Source organism: Fistularia commersonii, chromosome 9 (genome assembly GCF_037954325.1).
Source record: "Fistularia commersonii isolate RoL2024-O1a breed Wild chromosome 9, RoL_Fcom_v1.0, whole genome shotgun sequence".
Classification (NCBI taxonomy): Eukaryota; Metazoa; Chordata; class Actinopteri; order Syngnathiformes; family Fistulariidae; genus Fistularia; species Fistularia commersonii.
This window is the reverse complement of record NC_141292.1, coordinates 10989493-11011401: the sequence shown is the minus strand read 5'-3', so window position 1 is coordinate 11011401 and position 21909 is coordinate 10989493. Positions and strand designations below refer to the sequence as shown.

Sequence of the window (21909 nt, the reverse complement as noted above, 5' to 3'; positions counted from 1 at the left end):
TGCAAATATAAGGTGTTTTTCATTCTCAAAATCATTAAAGTTAAATTCATTTAGGAGAATAAAGTGGCGTGCTTTTTCATAATGTGTTATCAACGATAAGATCCCACGTGAGAATGGCTCATTTCACATTTCTCAAGGGTATTTTCCTGCTGTCTCCATCCCATCACCCTCTATCCGAATTTTATCCAAGCCTGTTTTTCCTTTGCCAGATTGAAGTCAAATTATCGATGAAATTCACCAGCCGGGAATTCAGTCTGAAGAGGATGCCGTCTCGGAAACCCATGGGAGTGTTCGGGGTCAAGATCTCCACGGTGACCAAGTGAGTTCACGCATACGGAAATTGCTGAATTATCCAGCAATGCAGAAAACACCCCGTCCTAAAGATCTACATGAATGTGCAAGTAGTGCGAAGCTGTTCTTTGAATTCTGTGTCCTTGACCAGAACTCTGATGCCTTTTTTTTTTTTTATTCCTAACAATCAAATTCAACTAAACTACTTACTTTTGAAGCGAGGCGGTTGTCAGTCATAACCTCAGCTGTTTTTTCAGCTAATTTTTGTAATGTTTAATTTTTTTTTGCAAACCATCCTCATACTTAAGCCATCTATCCATCCATCTTTCTCCACTTATCCGGAGTCGGGTCGCGGGGGCAGCAGCCGAAGCAGTGAGGCCTAGACCTCCCTCTCCCCCGCCACATAGTCCAACTCCTCTGGGGGGAACCCCGAGGCGTTCCCAGGCAAGCCTGGAAACATAGTCTCTCCAGCGTGTCCTGGGTCTTCCCTGCGGTCTCCCTCCAGATGGACATGCCCGGAATACCTCCCCCAGGAGACATCCAGGAGGCATCCTGACCAGATGCCTGAGCCACCTCACCTGACTCCTGTCCATGCAGAGGAATAGCGGCTCTACTCCGAGCTCCTCCCAGATGACCGAACTTCTCACCCTATCACTAAGGGAGAGTCCGACCACCCTGCGAAGGAAACTCATTTCGTGCGCTTGTATCCACGATCTTGTTCTTTCGGTCACTACCCACAGCTTGATACCATAGGTGAGGGTGGGAACGTAGATCGACCGGTAAATTCATAACTTCGCCTTTTGGCTCAGCTCCCTCTTCACCATGACAGACCGACACAGAGTCCGCATTGTTTCAGACGCCACACCGATCCGCCTGTCGATCTCCCGCTCCATCCTTCCCTCACTCGTGAACAAGACCCCGAGGTACTTGAACTCCTCCACTTGGGGCAGGACCTCTTCCCCGACCCGTAGTGAGCATTCTACCTGTTTTTGGTTGAGCACCATGGTCTCGGACTAGGGTCGCTTCACACACAGCTGCAAACTACTGGAGATAACTGTCTAATGAAGCCAGAATATGGCCCATTCGGACTCAATGTCCCCCACCTCCCTTTGGATGTGATTGTAGTTTTGCCAGAGGTAGGAGTTGAAACTCCTTCTGACAGGGGACTCTGTTAGACGTACCTAGCAGACCCTCACGTTACGTCAGGGTCTGCCAGGTCTGACCGGTATCCTCCTCCACCATCGGAGCCAGTTCACCACCAGGTGGTGATCAGATGACAGCGCCGCCCCTCTCTCCACCCGATTTCCAGGACATGTGGCTGCAAGTCCGACGATAAGACCACAAGGTGCCAGGTGCACATATGGACACCTTTATGCCTGAACATGGTGTTTGCTATGGATAATCGTTGACGGTTACAGAAGTCCAATAACAAAAGGGTGGGTAAACTTAACTGTTATTGGGTGCGTAGCCACAAACAACAGTCAGAACCCGTCCCCCCACCTGAAGGCAGAGGGAGGCTACCTCTTGTTTTTTTTTTTATATTTGATTTTTTTGTTAGCCATCTTAATACTTAATAACATATTATTATCACGTTATTACAGGGGTTTAACAAAAGTCTTGAATATTTGAAGCATCTGCAAGTTGTTTGTGAGTGTGTGTGTTTGTGCCACTGCGCTGTACCATGGGATATTCTTTGAGCAATCCAAAACGTCCTCCTTTTTGTTTTTTCCATTGTCCATCTAGACGAGAGCGCTCTAAGGTCCCGTACATAGTCCGGCAGTGCCTCGAGGAAATCGAAAGGAGGGGTATGGAGGAGGTGGGAATCTACCGAGTATCCGGAGTGGCCACCGATATCCAGGCGTTGAAGACTGCCTTCGACACCAGTGAGTGCAATTTTCATGAGTGTCTTCTTTGCACAGAACACAAAGTCATGTTTTAGAGATATTTAAAGTGCCGAGGGAGGATTTTAAAATAAGAAATACTTTCTGACGTTTCATCATCATCTGAGAACTCATGAATCACTGTCAGCCAGTCATTACACCAGGGAAGTAAAATATATTTACACTTTAGAAGTTTGTTTCTGTGTGTTGGTTTGTATTCATTATTCTTGCAGCGGCATCTTATCATCTAATCAGTCCCATCCCTCTCCACCCACCAGCTCCCTCTTTGCTAACAGATGACTCACTCCGCTTCTTATTTGAGTTTTGTCTCAACTTCTGTTTTATTACACTGAGCCTGAGTGTCCGTCGCTCTGAATAGAATTCCCCCGTGAACACATTTCTCAAATTTGCACCGATTCATTTGGACCAAGTTAACTGTAACGTATTCATCAATACCTTACTTTTATTAAGGTATGTTTAATTGTAATTATTTTGATATATTTCAGATCTATGCATATATACATAGTGCGTATATTTATATTCATATACAGTTTTTGTGTTATTACGTATTTACTGCTAAAGTAATACATATCATATACTACTTTCCTTATGCTTTCCCCAACACCTTCGTCATCGCCAGCTAGACTAGCTGTTGTCCTGATGTTGTTCTCATGGCTGTGTCCCATGCAGACCACAAAGACGTGTCAGTGATGATGAGTGAGATGGACATCAACGCCATCGCCGGGACCCTAAAGCTGTACTTTCGAGAGCTGCCCGAGCCGCTCTTCACCGATGAGCTCTACCCCAACTTTGCAGGCGGCATCAGTAAGCATGCTAATGGATATTACGTTCAAAAGTGCTGTCTTGACAGCAAATTGCTGTTTGTTCGAGTAAAACGCTAACCACAGATGTGTTCCTTTCCTCCTGTTCAGCTCTATCCGACAGCGTCGCCAAAGAGAGCTGCATGTTGAACTTACTTTTATCGCTGCCGGAGCCGAATCTGGTCACTTTCCTTTTCCTTCTGGACCACCTGAAGAGGTAGGAACACCTGGAAACACACACACACACACACACACACACACACACACTTGGATATTACATTTTAAGGGATGTATAGATTGTGAAGAGATTTATAGAATTGCATGATATGTTAATGACAAACCTTAAAAACAAAATAGCAGTAGACACTAAATGTAGACTCAGTGGGATTATATTTCTTAAAATCTCTTAAAAGTTTTTTAGAGAACATTAACTTCAGCAATGGGTGGCACAGTAGTAAATGCTTCTGCCTAACAGCAATAAGATCTCTGCTTTCATTCCAACAATGGGCCTTTTCTGTGTTGAGTTTGAATGTTCTTTGAATGTGTCTGCATGGATTTCCTCCAGTTTCTCTTGATTTCATCCCACAGTCCAAAAACAGACAAAAGGTAAATTGGAGACTCGGCGGGAATGAGACAGTGAATGGTTGTCTCTATTTGACATGTGAATGAGGGAGTAAATGGTTATATGCCTCTATTTGTGACCCTGTGATTGACTGGCGAGCAGTCCAGGGTAAAACCCGACTCTTGCAATGATAGCCGGGATCAGCACTTTAAAAAATGAATGAACATCAACAAAAACATTGTTTTAACCCAAAATACAAACTGAAAGTGCAGCAGAAAGTTGCCTTTCAGAAGCGGGTGGTTTCAGCCACTAGCTTGTGAAATACAGCACAATAGAAATAAATATATTTCAGTCTCTTACCCCTGTTGTGAAAATTAAAATTGGACAAAGCCTGCCAGGATACTGAAATTCATCTATATTTATTATTTTGTGTTTAAAATTTAGAGATAAGTCGTAGCTTAATGGCTTGACTGTGATGGAATCTCGTCTTTCTCTCCAAAGGGTGGCTGAGAAGGAGAGTATCAACAAAATGTCGCTCCACAACCTGGCGACGGTCTTCGGCCCGACCTTGCTGAGACCCGCCGAGAAGGACAGCAAGATCCCTGCAAATCCAACACAACCCATCAGCATGGGCGACAGCTGGTCCCTGGAAGTGATGGCACAGGTGGGCCTCCTGTGACTCCCCCAATCCCTTCCCCGTTTATCTGGCTTTCAACACCCGGATATTTCTTTGAAATAATCCCCAATTTAAAGAATGACTTCAGATTCAGCCCCCCAATGTTTTCCTTTCTTTACCGCAGGTGCAAGTGTTGCTGTATTTCCTCCAGCTGGAGACAATCCCAACTCCAGACAGCAAACGACAGAGCATCCTTTTCTCCACTGAAGTATAAAGGGAGAGCGTCGGCCCTGCCCTCCCGGGACGTTACGCACGAAAGAGTGAAAAACCCCGAAGGATCTGGCTCAAAGTGAGCCTATAGTAGTACGTTTTTGAAATTGACTTGCTTGATTCCGTGAAGCTTTTCGCAGCTGAAAGGGATTGTCTTCAGTGATGCGCCTCGGACACAAGATGGCGCCGTTGGGTTCAAGAGGAACCAGGGTCCTCAGCACTGATCCCTCAACTCACGCCACTCATATTTGGTATGATATTGTTTACCTGCAGCGATGCTGTCGGTGAAGCCGCCTTCTCCGTCCCTCTACATCGCCCTTTATCGATCCAAATGTCGAAGTCGGTCCCCGCCTCGCTCCTTCAAGTAGTTCCCGAAAAAACCAAACAGCATTCCATTGTACCTTTTGAGTTTGGGGCATTCATCTGTGTCTGTGCTTTTGATGGACAATCATTAAGTCTTGACCCCCTTGCAGGATTACGTTTATTCATCTCCAACTCCTTTCATGTTTCAGTGGGGGAAAGCTTTAAACATGTCTTACATTGTTTTCTGAGGAGACATGAGAACGCATTAGCGCCGTCTACTGGAGTTGAAAGAGACTCTTCACGTTTTGTTTTGTTTTTCAACGTCATGAAAAGCCGCAGGAGCCAAACGCCTGTATCTTTTAAGCGTTTACAAGGTAAACTAATCCCAGAAAATGCTACGCCTTGGAAGACGGTGAGGAATGAAAAGCAGTTTTGAAGGGGTACCTGACAACGATAAGCGATGGGACTGCAACCTCAGCGCCCGCAGCTCGTCCGGACACAAAAGCAAATCTCGTCTTTGTTTGTGTTGATTCTGTCTCGAGTTAGTCTTCAGCCTAAATATCCAGGAAGCAATATATTTTCTACGATAAGAATTGTCCGTGTTCATTTCTTTGTCCTCAAAACCTTGCTCTTCTTCTTCTTCTTCTTCTTCTTCTTCTTCTTCTTCTTCTTCTTCTTCTTCTTGTAACATAGGACATCTTGCCAAATTAATACATTGTTTGTTTGTAAAGGAGAAGGAGATCACTGATACAATATGTACATAATCTGAAAGTTTTTTGTTTTCTTTTTCTTTTTAACCATATAATCATTGTTGCTATTATTGTAATTTATTTTGGAGTTCAGGAGGACGGTGTCTGTTTATGTATATGTATGTTTTTCGGGGGGCGGTTTAATTAAGAGGTAGGTGTTAGCCTTGACTTTTCAGTCTTGCATTAAAATGAGCAGGATTAAGCCTTGTTATTATAGAAGCTCTCGTATTTTCTCTCCAGCCTATTTGTTTAGATATTTAGAAGGAAAAGGTTTCATACTATATGCTGCTGTGGAAAAAAAAAAAGGCACAAGCTCTCCGTAACTGCTGGCTGTGACCCGGCAGTTCGTCTCACACGCAGTGAACGTGGCCTCTCCAGTCCAGACATGGTCTAATGTCACAGAACGTCGCGCACATACACACACACACACACACACACACACACACACACACACGTGACTGGTCATTTTGCACCACGTAATTTGGCTGTAGGAATGCACTCCTAAGATTTTAGAACTACTGTATTATAATCCAAGTGACCTGAGCACTCAGAACCTATATCAATTCAATCAGACCACCGAATTGGTTTTGACAAATAGCATTTTTTCCCTTATTTTCTGCTCCAAGTGCAAAATGTCACAATTCTGTGATTTTCTTATCCCTATAGTCTTTCTAATGCCTCAGTGTTCAAGTTGGAGTAAAGCTCTTACTTTGTCAGCCCCTAAATGACCTATTTCTGCCATCTTGAATTAACATGCTGGCATGTTTTGTTTTTTTCTTTTTCTCGCTGTCGTGTTTGCACACGCTTGGGTTTTGAGGATCTGGTTTATAGCCTTTTTATCACGTTCTATCTCTCCCAGGCTAAAATATGGATGAACACAATGGCTAGATTACAGATAGATGCTTAACTTTGCCAAGCATTCTGTGTATATTTTAGACTTCAAAATATAACCAATTTATCAGTTTAATGAATATTAAATGACAGTTATTGGTTGTGTTTGTCTAAAAGGACAGAATGTCATGCATGAAATTAAAAGATGAACAATTTGATTTTTCTTCTGCAAGAAAATTTGTTATTTTACTTTTCTGAATGGATCATTTTAGAGATTCGATGAGGAAAAAAAAAATCATCACTGTGTCAGTCCCATGTGCCACACAGTCAGGATTAAATCCCAAAAACTACCTTCAATCAGAGCACAGTTCTTTACTGCCACTAATCTTAGCCTGCTGTAGCGCGCGTCTTTTCTCAGCGTCTACATGTCAAGATGATGCAATGGGAAAAATGCACAGAATCCAACCTTCCACCACTCACCCATCACCCATTTCAAAACGCGTCCCGATTGCCTACACTACTCGTACCCTATCGTGCCTCGACACACAGCTTTTCGTGAAGCGCCTGTGGTACTCTGAATGTCGGCGGCAACGCTGACAGCGGGAACATTCAGTCTCCTGTTGCCTTGGCCGCAGACAGCCACGCATCTCTCATCTCTTAACGACTAAGACAGGACCTGAAGCATGGTCTTAGCTCATTCTGTACATGCCTGTTCTAGTTGCCACCCTCATGTGACTGAGATGCTGTAAATCTTACTGTATAAAGTATCAAACTGTACAAAGTAAGTGTTTAAAAGGGGCAAGAGGTCACTTTTGTCGCCAGTGTTTTTATTTTAGCATCTAAAGTTTGACTCGTTTGTTTTTCCATGCCTTCTATTTTTATTTATTTATACTGTGTTCTAGTTTGGTAAAAAGAAAGATCAACTGGATCTATTTATTTATGATTTATTAATGTCTGAGGCGCAGATTAATGTCGAAAGAATGATCTTATATAGTTTACCTCTATGGGGCTATGTATTTCACCGTCCCTTCATCAACATGATTTTTTTTTTTTAAGTCGAGGATTCTGTTGAAATTATAACTGAGGTTTTTTTTTACATTTTTTTTTACCATTTTGTCTGAGACACGCAATCACCTCTATCTTGAAATCTTCTTGTCGGCAGGCTGGCCGCTGAGATCCTTTACACCGTCTCACTCAGATATAGCAAATGCAGATTCTTGTCAATTCACACTTTTGGAGATTCGGAGGGGTTTATTTGATTCTCTCAAAATGTACAATATGTATGATACTAGAGAGTGCATCATTTGATTTCCTTTTCTTTCATTGTGACATCCGCCGATGTACAATCTGTAGGGATTGATCCAGCACCTCTAGTGTCACTGAAGAGCCAATCGCTCGGTATGTGGTTAAAGAAGGAAGAGTCTTATTAGCGGTAAATCTGCATTGTTTCTGCTCTGTTGATTGTCAGTGTAAGTGCATGTGCCCTCCATATCCTCTTAGCTCTGTACACGAAAAATGAAATAAAAAAAAAGGCAGGTGGTTTTCTGCTGAGGACGGAACGTGGAAATTAGAACTATCTTTCCATCTCTTGCACACAACCCCTGGGACTTTCACATCTACATGTCTTACTTTTTGACTGCCCTCTCTGACGTCACTCTCGCATTTAATCCGGCTTCCTTAACCTTCTGTGAAAAAAAAAAAAAAAAAAAACAGCCTGAAATGTGGAGCTGAGGATGAGACTTGCTGGCCAATCATTAATTGTTTTTTGTTTGTTTTTTACCTTCGTCAATTTTCAGACTCTTTTTCCTGTTCGATATTTAGTGTTCTGCTTGTAGAACTGTAAACAAAAAAAAGGAATACTGTATTCTGAGTACAAACATGTTTGGAAGGCCGTTTGCAGCCTGCGTTTGTACACAAAATGTTAAATAAAATCTCCTTTATCAACATAAAAGGTGGTTAAAATAATTTTGGAGTTGCCGGGAAGAATTTTAATTCACATTGTAAAATAATGGCTGGATTGCAGAAGACTTACCATTTCCAAACAAAGTCTATTTTACTTAAAAACACCATTACCACAGCATGTAGAATAGATAGAAAGACTTTCAATTGGCCAGCAAGTGATGACATCATTGATTGTATATATGATCCATATATATATATCTTCTTCAACTCCTTGTCATTTGAGACTGGTACGTCCACCAATATGGTTGTCTTTAGCTACTTGTCCATCCCCACTATGTCCGGATGGTTTTGCTGTCACTAATTTGTCTGTCGGGAGCTGGAAGTCCCATAGAATCACCTCTGAGGGACATTCAACTAGTTCTTAGTACAGACTTTCCTGTGCATGATGCCAGCCACCTGATTATGAGAGTATTTAGACCTTTCCTGCTAGCATCTTACACCCAGTTGTCAGCTGCAGGATTACCTCAGGGTCCTCTGCACAGCTCTGCACCTGGGACCTTGTCTATTGTGGTGGACCCCTCGATCAATCTTGTGTTCCAGGCTTGTGCATCTGTGATCAATGGTTCTGTGCTGCCTTTCCCTAACAGTTTTAAGCCAGTTTACACCTCAGGATGAATGAAACTGCAATAGATCGAGTCACAGGGGCATGGTCCACCCCAGCTCCAACAAAGTCCACGTTTGATGTCGATAAACCTGGACACCCTGATGAGAAGCTGGCTACTGAAACTTATCACAAATGGAGCTGGACACAGAAAAAATGAACTGAAATTAAAAATAAGATAAAAAAGAATAAAATTACACACAAACACACACACACACATATATAAAATTGCATTTTTTTTCTTTTTTCTATCTACATATATATACTTGGAATGTTTGTATATGTATGTGTATGTAGGTATGTATATATGTATGTATATACATAGGCACTCACACACACACATGTATTTAAATATGAATGTACATTTATATGTATAAACATACATACAGTTTGAGATCTCGAATGAACTTGTCAATATCACCGCAGACGAAGTTTCACGCCCACGCGTGATCATCGTCCCCGCCCGCCGCATCTTGCGGGGAGACCCAATAGACCGCCAATCCCTCTCGTTTGCGCCTGCGCGCTGCGATTGTGGCCGGTTCATTTACACGGGCGTAGTCGCGCCTTCAATATTCCCGTGGAACGACCGGATCCACGCAGGTTCACCTGAACACATGGCGAGTGGAAAATAGCACCCTTCATGTTTTCTCAAGGTAAGTTACAATTTGCATTTTTTTCTTTTGTTCATATATTTCTTTAATTTTATAAGTGATCTAAATTGCGGGACTGTTCATAACATAATATAGTCTGTTTCCTTTAGTGAAGTTGAATCACTAAAATCAGCTTCATCAGGTTGTGAGATTCTTAAAAAAAAAGTTAAATTATTGAATTTCAGCTCAAGTTATAAACATCTGTAAGGCAGACATAACATGATAAAGTGGGACCCTGCCTTGGTTGAGCTTTCTCAAATTGTGAAATTTCTAAAGCAGTTCTAATGGGATGTGTTAGAGGAAGAAGAGCTGGGATATCGACTGACAGAGCAACTGCACTTCTCTGTCAACAGGATGCACACTTTTCACCAGAGCCTGTAAGTCCACCAATTCAATTTGTAAATCCTTAAAGCAGCCACCTGGAAGGACAAACAAGACAGGGGTCTAAAGCAAAGCCCAGGGCTTGACACACTTGCTTGTATTTCACCGTTTACAACTTCTGCATGATTCATCTGGATGTGAACCGATGTGGCCGCCCCAGTGCACAGCAGAACTTTTGCCCAAGATACTTCATATTTAATGGCACATGCTTTACATCTTCCTATATGTATTTATGCAGGGACACAAACAGTAATACTTTAGTATCAGTGATGGCCGGAACTGAGCCACGAAGAGAAACACACTGCAGTGCATACACACAAATATTAGCATTACACATATATAAACACAATTATTATAATTATTAATGCGTTTTTAACAGAATAACAGAGAGCAGCTCTCAGCATCATAAAAATGCTTAAAATGTGGTTTAAATAAGGTATGCATGAAGAGCTCTCAAAATTCTTCCTGATGGTCACACACTTTTTTTTTATTTCACATTCTATTTCATTAGTTTTATCTTTTGAAAACATTCTTCAGTGTATAGACCTCGGAGGGAAAATTAGGTCATATTTACTTTCCACGTCACAAGCTGATAGTAGTATAATAACAGGGCACACATTGTTTATAGATCCACAAATGAATGGTCTGATGATGGTCAAATTAATGATATTGATTACAATCCTTAGTAAGTATCATTCCCTCTGAATGTATTTCCTAATAAGGAAAAACTGAATTTCACACTGTTAATGTGATGTACGTTTGTTACTCTTGGCACCTCTGAAGAAAACATCTACCAAATAATGTGATTTAATATGGTTTAAAGTTACGTATTGTTACGTCGGTAATGTATTTGTGAGCTCAAGCTGGAGGGAACTGTAACTCGTTTCATCTGGTTTACATCCCAAATTGAATTAACTTCTGGTATTAAGCAGCAAATTTGACATCAATAAGCATCAGGGTGTCAAAAGCATCATCAGATTCATTCTCCACGTGAATTAAGTATTTCTTTAATATGTTCTGTGCAGTTTTGGGTTCTTTCCTCTTTTTTTTTTGCTTATCTGTCTTTGATTCAGGAAATTTTATTCCTTTTTGTCCTGGAATATCCGGCTTCTCAGTTGGTAATTATTTACCATTTTTAATTTAAATCATTTATTCACAAATGCAAGTCATGTTTTGAACATTTAAAAAGTAACTCGACGGCAATTCTCTCGTGGACTTTTCCCCAAGAAATCTGAAAAAACTAAAAATTCAACAAATTTAGATAATTGTTGATATATATCAGTATCCTTTACTGCCTTACCCAAATCCATCTTTGAATACACAGTTGTCACAGTTGAAACATCAACTTGTCTGGTTTCACAAGTCGCAGTTTGTAATGCCAAGTCTAGCCTAGAGAAATTCATCTTTAGTCGCCAGATAGGAACAATTCTAGAATAAAAATTCTTTGCTGCAGTTCATAAAGGCCGTCCCCAAAGTCTGTTAATAAAAATGAAATATAAGTGCAGTCCTGCTTATCCGAGATGGCCATGGAAACATTAATCACCCTTTGACGTCCGAGAGACGTGAGCTCAGTGTTTTGACCGTAGTTGCCGGATAGCGACAGCGGGTTGGACCTCACTTGCAACCTGCATTCATTGTAATGGAATCCAGCAATACACCCTGAGAACAAACAGAGGAGATCATTTAAAATACTCTCTCCGTTACAATAATTAAATGTATAGAAGGTTTATTTTGCCTGATTATGTGCCTGCGGTTGCAGAGGGAGGTCCCATACCAGCTCGAAAGATTAGTGTTGGGAGGGTTTTTTTGGGGGGGCCTTCCTTCCTGAAATAAAAGGCACATTGTTGAACTGTCTGCTTTGGCCCTGTGGAGAAAACTAACTGCCTGCTGTCTTCCAGAGATCGATGGCTTTGCTGCCATGTGTGGGGATTTGTCTGTGTGGTCACCAGCAATCTGTTTGTACAGGCTCTCAGATTGCACATTCTCTGTTCCTCTCTCCAGACCGCTGTTCTGAGCCAGCGGCCGATGGATTGAACCCATGGACACTCTTCATCGACATTCCACTGTGCCCGTTGACAAAGTTGGGGAGAAACACAAGCGGTGTTTAAGGGACATATAGGATTACTGACAGACAGCTACAGTACCTCTTACTGAGTGAGATCACGCTTCGAAGATAATATTTTCGGTAGCACCATCCTGTCTAGGCTGTCTTTTCGGGACACGAGCTGAGACACACCTGGCACTTAGGGCAAACGGGTGTTTTGTCTGAAGGCGTACCGAGCAGCTGAGTGTGCGGGATGTACACAAAGGTGCAAACAAGGTGTAGCTAACCATGCTGAAGAATGAGGAGCTGGTCTACATAGGCCTGGAGCTGGTGATTGCCTGTCTGGCATTGGCCGGGAACATCCTGGTCTGCTGGGCCGTTTGCCTCAACTCCAACCTGCAGAGCATCACAAACTTCTTCGTGGTGTCACTCGCGGCGGCGGACATTGCCGTAGGGCTGTTGGCCATCCCGTTCGCTATCACCATAAGGTATGATGTCCTTTGCGATGCAATTAAAGGAATTGTTGTTTTAATAACATTCCTTTTGGATCTCTGTATTGGATATGATAATAACTAATAATTACATTTTTTTCTGTTTTCTAGTACTGGCTTCTGTGCAAAGTTCTACGGATGTCTGTTCATCGCTTGCTTTGTGTTGGTGCTCACCCAGAGCTCCATCTTTAGCCTGCTGGCTATCGCTGTTGACCGATACATCGCCATCAAGAACCCACTCAGGTGGGAAGAACAACATCACTGTACTAACAACTGAGTCAAGGCCTCTGATTGGCTTGTTTTTGTTATCTTTTACAATCCGCCAAAATCATAGTGCTAATTTTGGAAAAGGAATTTAAGATTTGCTACTTCTAACAAAACTTTGACACGTATTATTCACAATATGTGTGATCATACCATGTTTAGATAGAGCCACACTGAGCACTTGTGGAACAGGAAGTTGATTCCTCCAGTAAGCCACAGCAGGTGACACGTTTGCATAACCAGTTACATCATGGCCCTGTGTTTTGTCTTGGACATCTGTTTGGTAATACCGGTACTGCCTTGCTGGCAGGGACAATCAGTTTGAGGAAGTTTAGTCTACTCGCCTACTGTTCACGTAAGAACTCACTCATATTTGCTAATGGCCTTTAGACACAGAGGACGTTTAAGGGTCCATATAAGTGACATTATTTAAGTTAGTCTGGTTTATTTGAGGGCGGTACAGTGGTTAGCTCTTTGGCTCTTTGAAATGATGAAAGTCAGATTTCAACACTAGGCTGAAAAATTCTCAACTACAGTAATTATTCCATTAATTTCTTACATGTGCGCTTATTTGATCAAAGTGTTTGATTTAAGTTCATGTAGAGTTACAATATGTAAATGCTGCTATAATGCTGTTTAATGCTGTTGAATCTACTGTATACTTTTGCAAATCTCCTTAGATGTTAGAAATAACATACCCCACTGAAAACATACCTCTTCACCAAGCACTACCTAACTAATCTCACTAAGCCCCCAACCCCGCCCAACAAAATAAATAAATAAATGAATAAATAAAAAACGAAGAAATTGATTTATGTATGCATATAGTTTTGAGACGGCTATTTGGTAGAGTGGTCACTTCTGACTTCCGACTACTGGTACTTCGGATCTTCGGTGACTGAATTGCACTTTTTGTAAGTCGCCTCTGATAAAAGCGTCTGCCAAATGGCTGTAATGTAATGGAATGTAAAGAAATAAATAGGTAAATCAAACTGAAGCATATCAGGAATGGAAATGTGCCTAATTGTGTTGCATTGTGTTCGTCAGGTACAACAGTCTGGTGACAGGGCCAAGGGCAAAGGGCATCATTGCACTGTGCTGGATCCTCTCAGTGGCCATTGGCCTGACACCAATGCTGGGCTGGAACAAAGGTGGGATGTTTTTCAAATCAGATTAAGAACATTTGAGTAACAATTTTTGTATAATGTTGGTGATACCAGAATATGTGAATAATTAGAATAGCTCCACTTGTATTCCTCATGTTCCTAAAGGATGATATTCCTGCCCGCCCATCATTTAATGCTGCATGTGCACCAAACTCGTGTTTATTTACAGTGTTCTTGGCACAATATTTTTTTTAAAGTAACAATATGACTATTGTAAACTCTATTTCAAAGTGCCAACAATCCGTGATCATTCTCTCCCACATTCAGCGGTTGACTACTTTTCTTTTTTCAGACAGAGCTGTAATATTACTAATTTTTCCATAATTTATGTAACTATTGCTATATGATTAAAATACTCTGGTTCTGTTGTGCAGGATGGGATACTTCTGCCAGAAACAGCAGCTGCCCCGAAGGCATGACTGAGTGCCTCTTTGAAGAAGTGGTTACGTTAGACTACATGGTGTATTTTAATTTCTTCGGCTGTGTGCTGGTGCCTCTGCTAGTCATGCTGGTCATCTATGCCCACATTTTCTTGGTTGCGCGGCGCCAGCTCAGACTGACTAGACTCAAGCCTGCACAGACGTCTGAAAAAAAAATGCAGACAATGTCATCCCGCTTGACCTTGCACAGGGAAGTGCAAGCTGCAAAGTCACTATCAATCATTGTTGGGTTCTTTGCTTTATGTTGGCTTCCAGTACATATGATCAACTGTTTTAACCACCTGTGTCAGAACTGCTCTCGTCCACATATCTGGGTGATGAACATCGCTATCATCCTCTCACATGCAAACTCTGTTGTGAATCCATTCATTTACGCCTACCGCATTCGGGAGTTCAGGCTGACCTTTCGGAGAATTCTGAACCAGCACATTCTTGGCCAGGAGAATGGACACGGATCCCGAGTCGAAAGTAGTGACAGTAGAGTTACTGGAAGTAGCAGTATGATTCAGATGTCTTCCCGGGATAGAAAAGAAAGTTCATCATGTGGCACCCAAGTGAATGGTTACACGCTGGATCCCAATCTTGACAGCATTATGGCAAAAATCCCGCATGAAGCTTCCAGACAGTGGACATCAGCATTAGATGCAGCACCAAGTAACTACATACCCTGTGGAAACCAATTACAGGGCACCTCCTCAACAACACAAAAACAACCATGCGTCATGGGATTCCATCTTAGCGAGGGATCTGTGTCAATTACACATCTGGGTTGTGGGACCGGCATTTTGGAGGTGAGAGATTCTGGAAACTGCATCACTTTTGTGAATGTTCAGGCCTTCATACCTGGACAGACTGACATTGTTCATCAACAGAACTAACGGACGACTCATAAGTGAAATAGTTAAGCATCTAAGAATACAGTATGTGTGACAAAGTGACATCTCAAAGTGATTCCATTACAGTGTTTTGGTCTACGTATTACTTGTCCTCCACTGTGTCTTTTTCGAAGAACACAATACAATGGCACAGGCCGATCGATTTTGAGCTGGTATTCTTACTCTCTCAATAACTAGAAGAGATTGGAATGTGAATTGTCTTTATTTTCTGAAGAATCTTTCTTTTTTATTAGTCAGTGTTCACCAACTGAGGTCACCCATTGCTTTAAGGCTCTAAAACGATCAGCTTTGAGCTTGAGATATTTGACGCAGCATATAAAAGCCCAAGCAAGTTTCTTTTTTAATGATACAAGACAAGGTTAAAAGAATCCTCTTTGAGAGCATGAGGCGAACAATATAACTATAACTTAACTATAGGAAGGCAAGTACAAAAAGTGCTCAGTCCCTTGCATAGAGATCTGTGTCGGTTTGCTCGATACATACGGAACAGTTGTTTTTACGAATTTGACTTGTGCAGTTCAATAACTGCCAGGCAACACGTCCCTGCTGTTTGATCAATAAGCCTATGACTTCTGTGAAAGGGCCAGTTACTAGCTAGTCAAAACAAAGAGCCTGTTTTATCAAGTCAAATAGCACTTTACGCTTGGGATGTGGCTACTTTCAGACTCAAACTTGTTGACACAGAGAACACATGGGCCACACACGCTAAATTCATATCACAAACTACTCTGCCTAAGATGTTGACAGACTATCCCCTCCGCTGACGTCGGTCAATGAGCTTAATGCAATGGAAATCAAATGAAGTTTTATTTGACAATGTCTTTTATTATGCCATTATGCTTCAACGTCCTCCATTAAAAAGCCCTTCCACTGCAGGAAAGACCTACATTAAGCAACACTTAGCACAGTTAGAGGAAAAAACAAAACAAGGGTATGTATCTGGCCTGTTAGCATTTGTGTTTTCCTTTATTGTCGGTGGAGGTTCTCAGTCATCCAGGTCATGGTGAATTCTTGTTGAAATCTTGTCTTGGCAACTGGACTTGAATTACTCGTAGATGTGAAGAAATTCAAGTCCAGTTGCCAAGACAAGAAGATTTCAACAAGAATTTTTCCTTTGTTATTTATATTTATTTACTATCCCTATTGATTACGTGTAGTTAGCATTAAAATTGACAGCCCATTTAATTTGAATGTTTTTTTTTGTCATTCCATTGATAAACATAGCATCTATTATGTAGAAATATGTGAATGAAGCAAATCTCAATCTTATTTACAATATTGTACATTGGAAATAGTAATAATAAAACAATAGCGGGGACTAACTCAATAAAGGGAACAGGGAAAATTAGAGGAGCATCTTGTCTACTCTTATTTGTTTTATGTTAGATTGATGTGGTGTCACAATACACACATCTACGACTAATACCATCTTATCAGAGTGGCTGTAAGACCATGTTTAAGTTCCTCTCCTGTGTTTTTCTTTGTTGAGATTTCCGCTTTATTGCCTAGAATGGTGGGTCTTATAAAAACTGAGAATAATTTGATATCCAGGCCTCCTGTCTGGCAGCTCCAATTCCAGCACCCGTCTACCAATACATTCACTATCCCTCCTATGTACATGGCCGAACTGTCTCAGTCTAGCGTCCCTGACCTAAAACATCTAACATGTGCTGTCTCTCTGTTGGACTCATGTCTGATCCTATCCATCCTCATCACGCTCAAGGAGAACCTCAACATCTTCATCTGGCTTTTCACTGGTCCTCTCATTCTGTCAGGAACTCTCTAATCTTACATTACACCTCATATTTTTCTCAACCCATTTCAATCCACTTCCGCGCGTTCCTTCACCACAGTTACCCGTTGGATGGTGCTATTGACCTTAGATGCTTAAAAACGTCCACCTTTCCACTTTATACGTGTACTCAATGTTAACCTCACCTCAGTCCGGGGCGTGGCTAATGCTAGCGTTCCGTCGCCATCATAGGACGTCTGAGCCTGCTGTTGCATTGTGGGTAAACGGAAAAGGGCTCAAAAAGATACGCGAAACCGTCGCGTGCACGTTGCTGACCAAGCTTCTCAAGAGAAAGAAAACAACGAGAATTTTTTCCTAAGCCCAGATTCAAGGTTAATGTGTATGTCGTCGAGGCAGAGCGGAACTACGACTTAATTTACACAGTAGCATGTTTGCTTTTTATAATCGGCGAAACTGAACCAAAGCTAACGCTCAGGCTTAAGCTAGCATGGTGGTCACTATTTTGCTAAAATGTAGCCTTTTACCTGTCTTATATGTACCAAAATATTAAATAACTTCTCCCGTCATTTATAAGTGTCCATTCGTCTCCTTATGAGATTCTAAATGATTTTTTTTAGGAAATTCTAATTGTAATGAGGTCCTGATAGCTAGCAATGCTAACGTTAGCTTGTGCGTTGCCTCCTTTGACTTAGATGTCGGTATAGTACCAAAAATGTAAACCAACCGCATATTTAGATTGCATTGTTGACTATCATTGTTTTCAAACTCTAATACCCCAGATAAGAGGGGCACAGTAGTGTCTGTTCCGTCATTTATAAGCGTCCATTCGTCTCCTTATGAGATTCTCAATGAAATTTTTGAGGAAATTCTAATTGTAATGAGGTCCTGATAGCTAGCAATGCTAACGTTAGCTTGTGCGTTGCCTCCTTTGACATAGATGTCGGTATAGTACCAAAAATGTAAACCAACCGCATATTTAGATTGCATTGTTGACTATCATTGTTTTCAAACTCTAATACCCCAGATAAGAGGGGCACAGTAGGGGCACAGTAGTGTCTGTTCCGTCATTTATAAGCGTCCATTCGTCTCCTTATGAGATTCTCAATGAAATTTTTGAGGAAATTCTAATTGTAATGAGGTCCTGATAGCTAGCAATGCTAACGTTAGCTTGTGCGTTGCCTCCTTTGACTTAGATGTCGGTATAGTACCAAAAATGTAAACCAACCGCATATTTAGATTGCATTGTTGACTATCATTGTTTTCTAACTCTTAACACCTCAGATAAGAGGGGCACAGTAGTGTCTGTTCCAATCTCAATAACTTTGGTATTAGTATCCGAAATTGTGTTGGCGTAAAGATGAATCTACTAACTTATGTTTACACATTCTCAGGGTTATCCATTGAAAAATGTCGATCGGCGTACCCATCAAGGTCCTCCACGAGGCCGAGGGCCACATCGTGACTTGTGAGACCAACACCGGAGAAGTATACAGGGGCAAGCTGATTGAGGCTGAGGACAACATGAATTGTCAGGTGGGGGAAGCAGTTTGGAAGTCCAATTTTTCTCATCTGACTTTTCTACTAATCTTCTAAAAATCTTCTTTTGTGCAGCTCACTGACAATCCCCCAGTAAAATGGAAGGGGATCATCGCATTTTGGAATACAGTGGTTGTCACATTTGATTTGTATTGTTGTGTCAGTTGGCGAAATCTCTACATTTCGAGTGATAAGGAATAAAGTGGTGTTGCCACATTGATAGAATTTCCTGCCATTTTGGGTACATCCTTTAGCTATTACGCTTTAGTCATTACGCTTGGTTTTTTTTTCCTCACTTGTATAAATTCTTCTTCAGTAGCATGTGATTAATTTCAACAAAACACTGCGAGCCCCGCTTGCTGTTGTTCAATCATTGACAATGAAGACTGGGGATTGAGGAGCGGTCTAGTTTTTAAGAGTTTTGAATTGTTTCTTTTGCAAATGTAGCTTTTGGATGTATACTCCTGTGGCCTGCTAATGTTAGGTTTTAGTGCTGAAATATATGTAACTGTATCCCTGAGTATTTAGAAACAACAGTACCGAGCCATAAAGAGGCACATTGGACATTTATTGCATGAACACGACTGACACAAACTTCCTATGGCACTACAAAATTGTGTGGTAACCTTTATGGAATTTGGTTCCAACTTCAATCAGGTATATGCAAGCCATGAATTACAATGTCTCATAAATCCCAGTCTCCTCTCTCCATCACTTCTCACTAATCCCATTGACCTCCCCTTCATTTGGGGTCTCCCTTCTTCTTTCAGCATGTTAAGGCAATTTTTATCATTTTATCAGTAATTACATCATGGATTTTTTTCACATTCATTTCATCAATCAGATGAGCTGAAACTCTACAAGTTCTTGGTAAAATGAGTGCTGCTGAAACTGATTAGCCATACCATTGACAAGTGAAGTGGGCAGCAGCATAATTTAAGCAGCAGTGAGATTAAGCTGCAAGTGAACTTTGTTTTTCCATTTAAAGTTACTTAGATGGAAGACTTAAGAGGGTTAGGATGTGAGTGGCTTTGACTCGGTCCTGATTATTATAAGATTTGTGTTTGAGCATCTTCAGAACAGCAGCTTTTGTGCATGGTTCCCGGTATGCAATGGTCATGATCGGCCAAAAGTAGTTGAGTAAGTTAGACCCCTAAAGTTCCTGTGAGGTCGTGGGCATCGTAGGCGTAGTCCGGCAAATGTGTTTTTGTACGATAAAATGCAGCTTCTATGTCACTGTCATGTTAAAGGGTAATTGTGGTTTTGTACTGTGTCAGAACACGCAGCCCATCTGTTATAGGTATGGGGGATGCAATGCTGCAGACCACTCAGGGTGACCCGTGCTCATCCCTGCCACCCACTGAAAGTTTCTGTAATGAGAACGTCAATACCAGAATAAGCCTACACAGTAACAAAAGGAAGCTGAATTATCCAAATTGTATTTTTATTTACATAGAGTTGTTTTTTACCTGGAGAATATGTTAAGTGTGTTCTGTGTTAACCTAGCTGCTTAGTTAAGTGATGATTTGGACAGTTTGGCAAAGAAACCTTGGTATTTCCTTAGAACAGGTGCTGTTCTCACCTGCAGAACTGCCAGACCCAGCACACTGCCAAATAATTCAAGGATGGCTTGATGAATGATAGCTTTAAGATTATTTGATTTGGCCACTAAATTCTTACAGTAAATCTCAATCTATTGAGATTAGACATTTAAGACATTTAGTTTGCCAAATTTCAAGCCTGTCAGTGTATGTTGTCAGGCAGGGCAGTTGGATTGGTATGCATTGCAATAGTGCTGGATTTGAGCTGTCACCAGAGATTATATGTCAGTGTTTTTACTTGACGACAAAATGTTTTTCCTCTGTACAGATGTCCAATATCACTGTCACTTACCGTGATGGTCGTGTGGCGCAGTTGGAGCAAGTCTACATCAGGGGGAGCAAGATTCGCTTCCTCATCTTACCTGACATGTTAAAGAATGCTCCCATGTTAAAGAGTATGAAGAACAAGAACCAAGGATCTGGAGCAGGAAGGGGCAAAGCAGCCATTCTCAAAGCACAAGGTTTGTTGGAAGTATTTATATGTACTCCTGTGAAGTGAATTCTTGTCGAAATCTTGTCATGGCAACTAGACCTTCATATCTTAAAGATGTTTCACCTCTTGGATGAGGGGCGAAACATCTTCAAGTGAAGAAATTGAAGTTAAGTTGCCATGACAAGAATTCACCTTGACCTAGATGACTGAGAACCTCCGCAGACATCCTGTGAAGTGGGTTGTTCATACTTATGAGTCTTGATGGAGATAGAGGGGTTTTCAAGGGGGAAAATATCTGTAAATGCAAAGGTTTAGGACCTGAAAACTAAACAATGTGTGTGTGTGTGTGTGTGTGTTTGTCTGAGTATAGTCATATGAATATTAATAGTGTGTATACAAACACCCACGTTGTTGCTGTTGCTCTCAATTGCCTGCACATTGTAAAACCGTAATCGTAGTGTAAGCTACCTTGTTATTTCCAGCTCTGGCTTAATTTGGATGTGGTGATATTTTATGAAAGTAAATAGTTAGTCAATCTTAGCTGTTCAGGGGTCTTGTATGGGCTGCTTTGTCATTTTGTGATAATTCTGAACAGTTAAGTATTCGACAAAATATGTTCTTTGTTTTTCCCTTCAGTGGCTGCCAGAGGCAGAGGGCGTGGTGGAATGGGAAGAGGCAACATCTTCCAGAAAAGGCGATAATTTCTCCCAACTTTGATTCACTGTATAGCTTTTTGTTTTATAATTGTCATCTGTGGATCGACTCTTTTTGCAGCTTTGTGCTTCAATGTACCGCTTAGTTTTCTTTTTTTATGAAAATAAAATTTTAAAATACAATGTGTTTGTTTTTTTGGTGCACTGACTGGTTGTCAGTGTCCTGACTGAAGGGCCAGTATTCCATTGTTTAGAAATCATGACTTTTGTACACTGTTTTTCAATGTTTGTTTTTATCCGTCGATCAAGGATTTTAAAGCACAGTAATGGAATGGTCATGTTCATCTGAGAAATGAGGAATTTCTGATATTAGCATAAAGGCATAATTGCAGGAGGGCACAAATGGGGGCCCTGTTGTGTTCGTCTTTTTATGTGTAAATACAGAAGTTTTTAGAACAAGTACATTTTGAGGTGGATATGCTCAAAGAAAGTGGACATTTATTATTCAAAGTTGGCTGGCATTAGCATTGGCCTCCGTCGTTATCTGTATTTTACTTTTCAAAGAGTGCAGTTCACCATCACGCCTCAAGAGGAGCCGGTGGACTACGAAGTGGTAGAAATTCCAAGACCGAAATGTCTTATTTAGGTCATAACAGAATTTTGTATGAGAACAAAAGCTCGTCCGCGCTATCTTGGATGGTGTTTGCTGTTGAAA

At 41.2% G+C, this 21909-nt stretch overlaps 3 protein-coding genes across 4 annotated transcripts in view; all 3 read left to right on the top strand.

The window, feature by feature from the left end:
• Positions 1 to 8274, top strand: part of bcr (BCR activator of RhoGEF and GTPase) — a 93738-nt gene extending 85464 nt beyond the window's left edge. The window contains exons 18-23 of the mRNA XM_086152465.1: positions 210 to 319; positions 2035 to 2174; positions 2862 to 2996; positions 3104 to 3209; positions 4056 to 4218; positions 4355 to 8274. Of these exons, the coding sequence (XP_086008591.1) occupies positions 210 to 319; positions 2035 to 2174; positions 2862 to 2996; positions 3104 to 3209; positions 4056 to 4218; positions 4355 to 4444 (744 nt within the window). The 3' untranslated portion in view covers positions 4445 to 8274. The remainder of the gene's footprint in view (positions 1 to 209; positions 320 to 2034; positions 2175 to 2861; positions 2997 to 3103; positions 3210 to 4055; positions 4219 to 4354) is intronic.
• Positions 8275 to 9467: 1193 nt separating this feature from the next.
• adora2ab (adenosine A2a receptor b) lies at positions 9468 to 16244 on the top strand. Its single transcript, XM_086153094.1, has 5 exons — positions 9468 to 9539; positions 11919 to 12449; positions 12564 to 12695; positions 13764 to 13867; positions 14257 to 16244. Exons 2-5 carry the CDS (start codon positions 12250 to 12252, stop codon positions 15198 to 15200), a joined length of 1380 nt encoding a protein of 459 aa, XP_086009220.1. The 5' UTR covers positions 9468 to 9539; positions 11919 to 12249; the 3' UTR covers positions 15201 to 16244.
• A 972-nt stretch (positions 16245 to 17216) lies between these two features.
• On the top strand, positions 17217 to 21371 carry snrpd3l (small nuclear ribonucleoprotein D3 polypeptide, like). Of its 2 annotated transcripts, none has more exons than XM_086153092.1 (4): positions 17217 to 17342; positions 18363 to 18504; positions 20377 to 20569; positions 21178 to 21368. In XM_086153092.1, the coding sequence occupies exons 2-4, from the start codon at positions 18379 to 18381 to the stop codon at positions 21240 to 21242; spliced, it is 384 nt and encodes a 127-aa protein (XP_086009218.1). In that variant the 5' UTR covers positions 17217 to 17342; positions 18363 to 18378; the 3' UTR covers positions 21243 to 21368. The 2 variants fall into 2 exon arrangements, with proteins under 2 accessions (XP_086009218.1, XP_086009219.1); XM_086153093.1 differs by having other exon boundaries at positions 17236 to 17350; positions 21178 to 21371.
• The last annotated feature ends 538 nt before the right edge of the window (positions 21372 to 21909 follow it).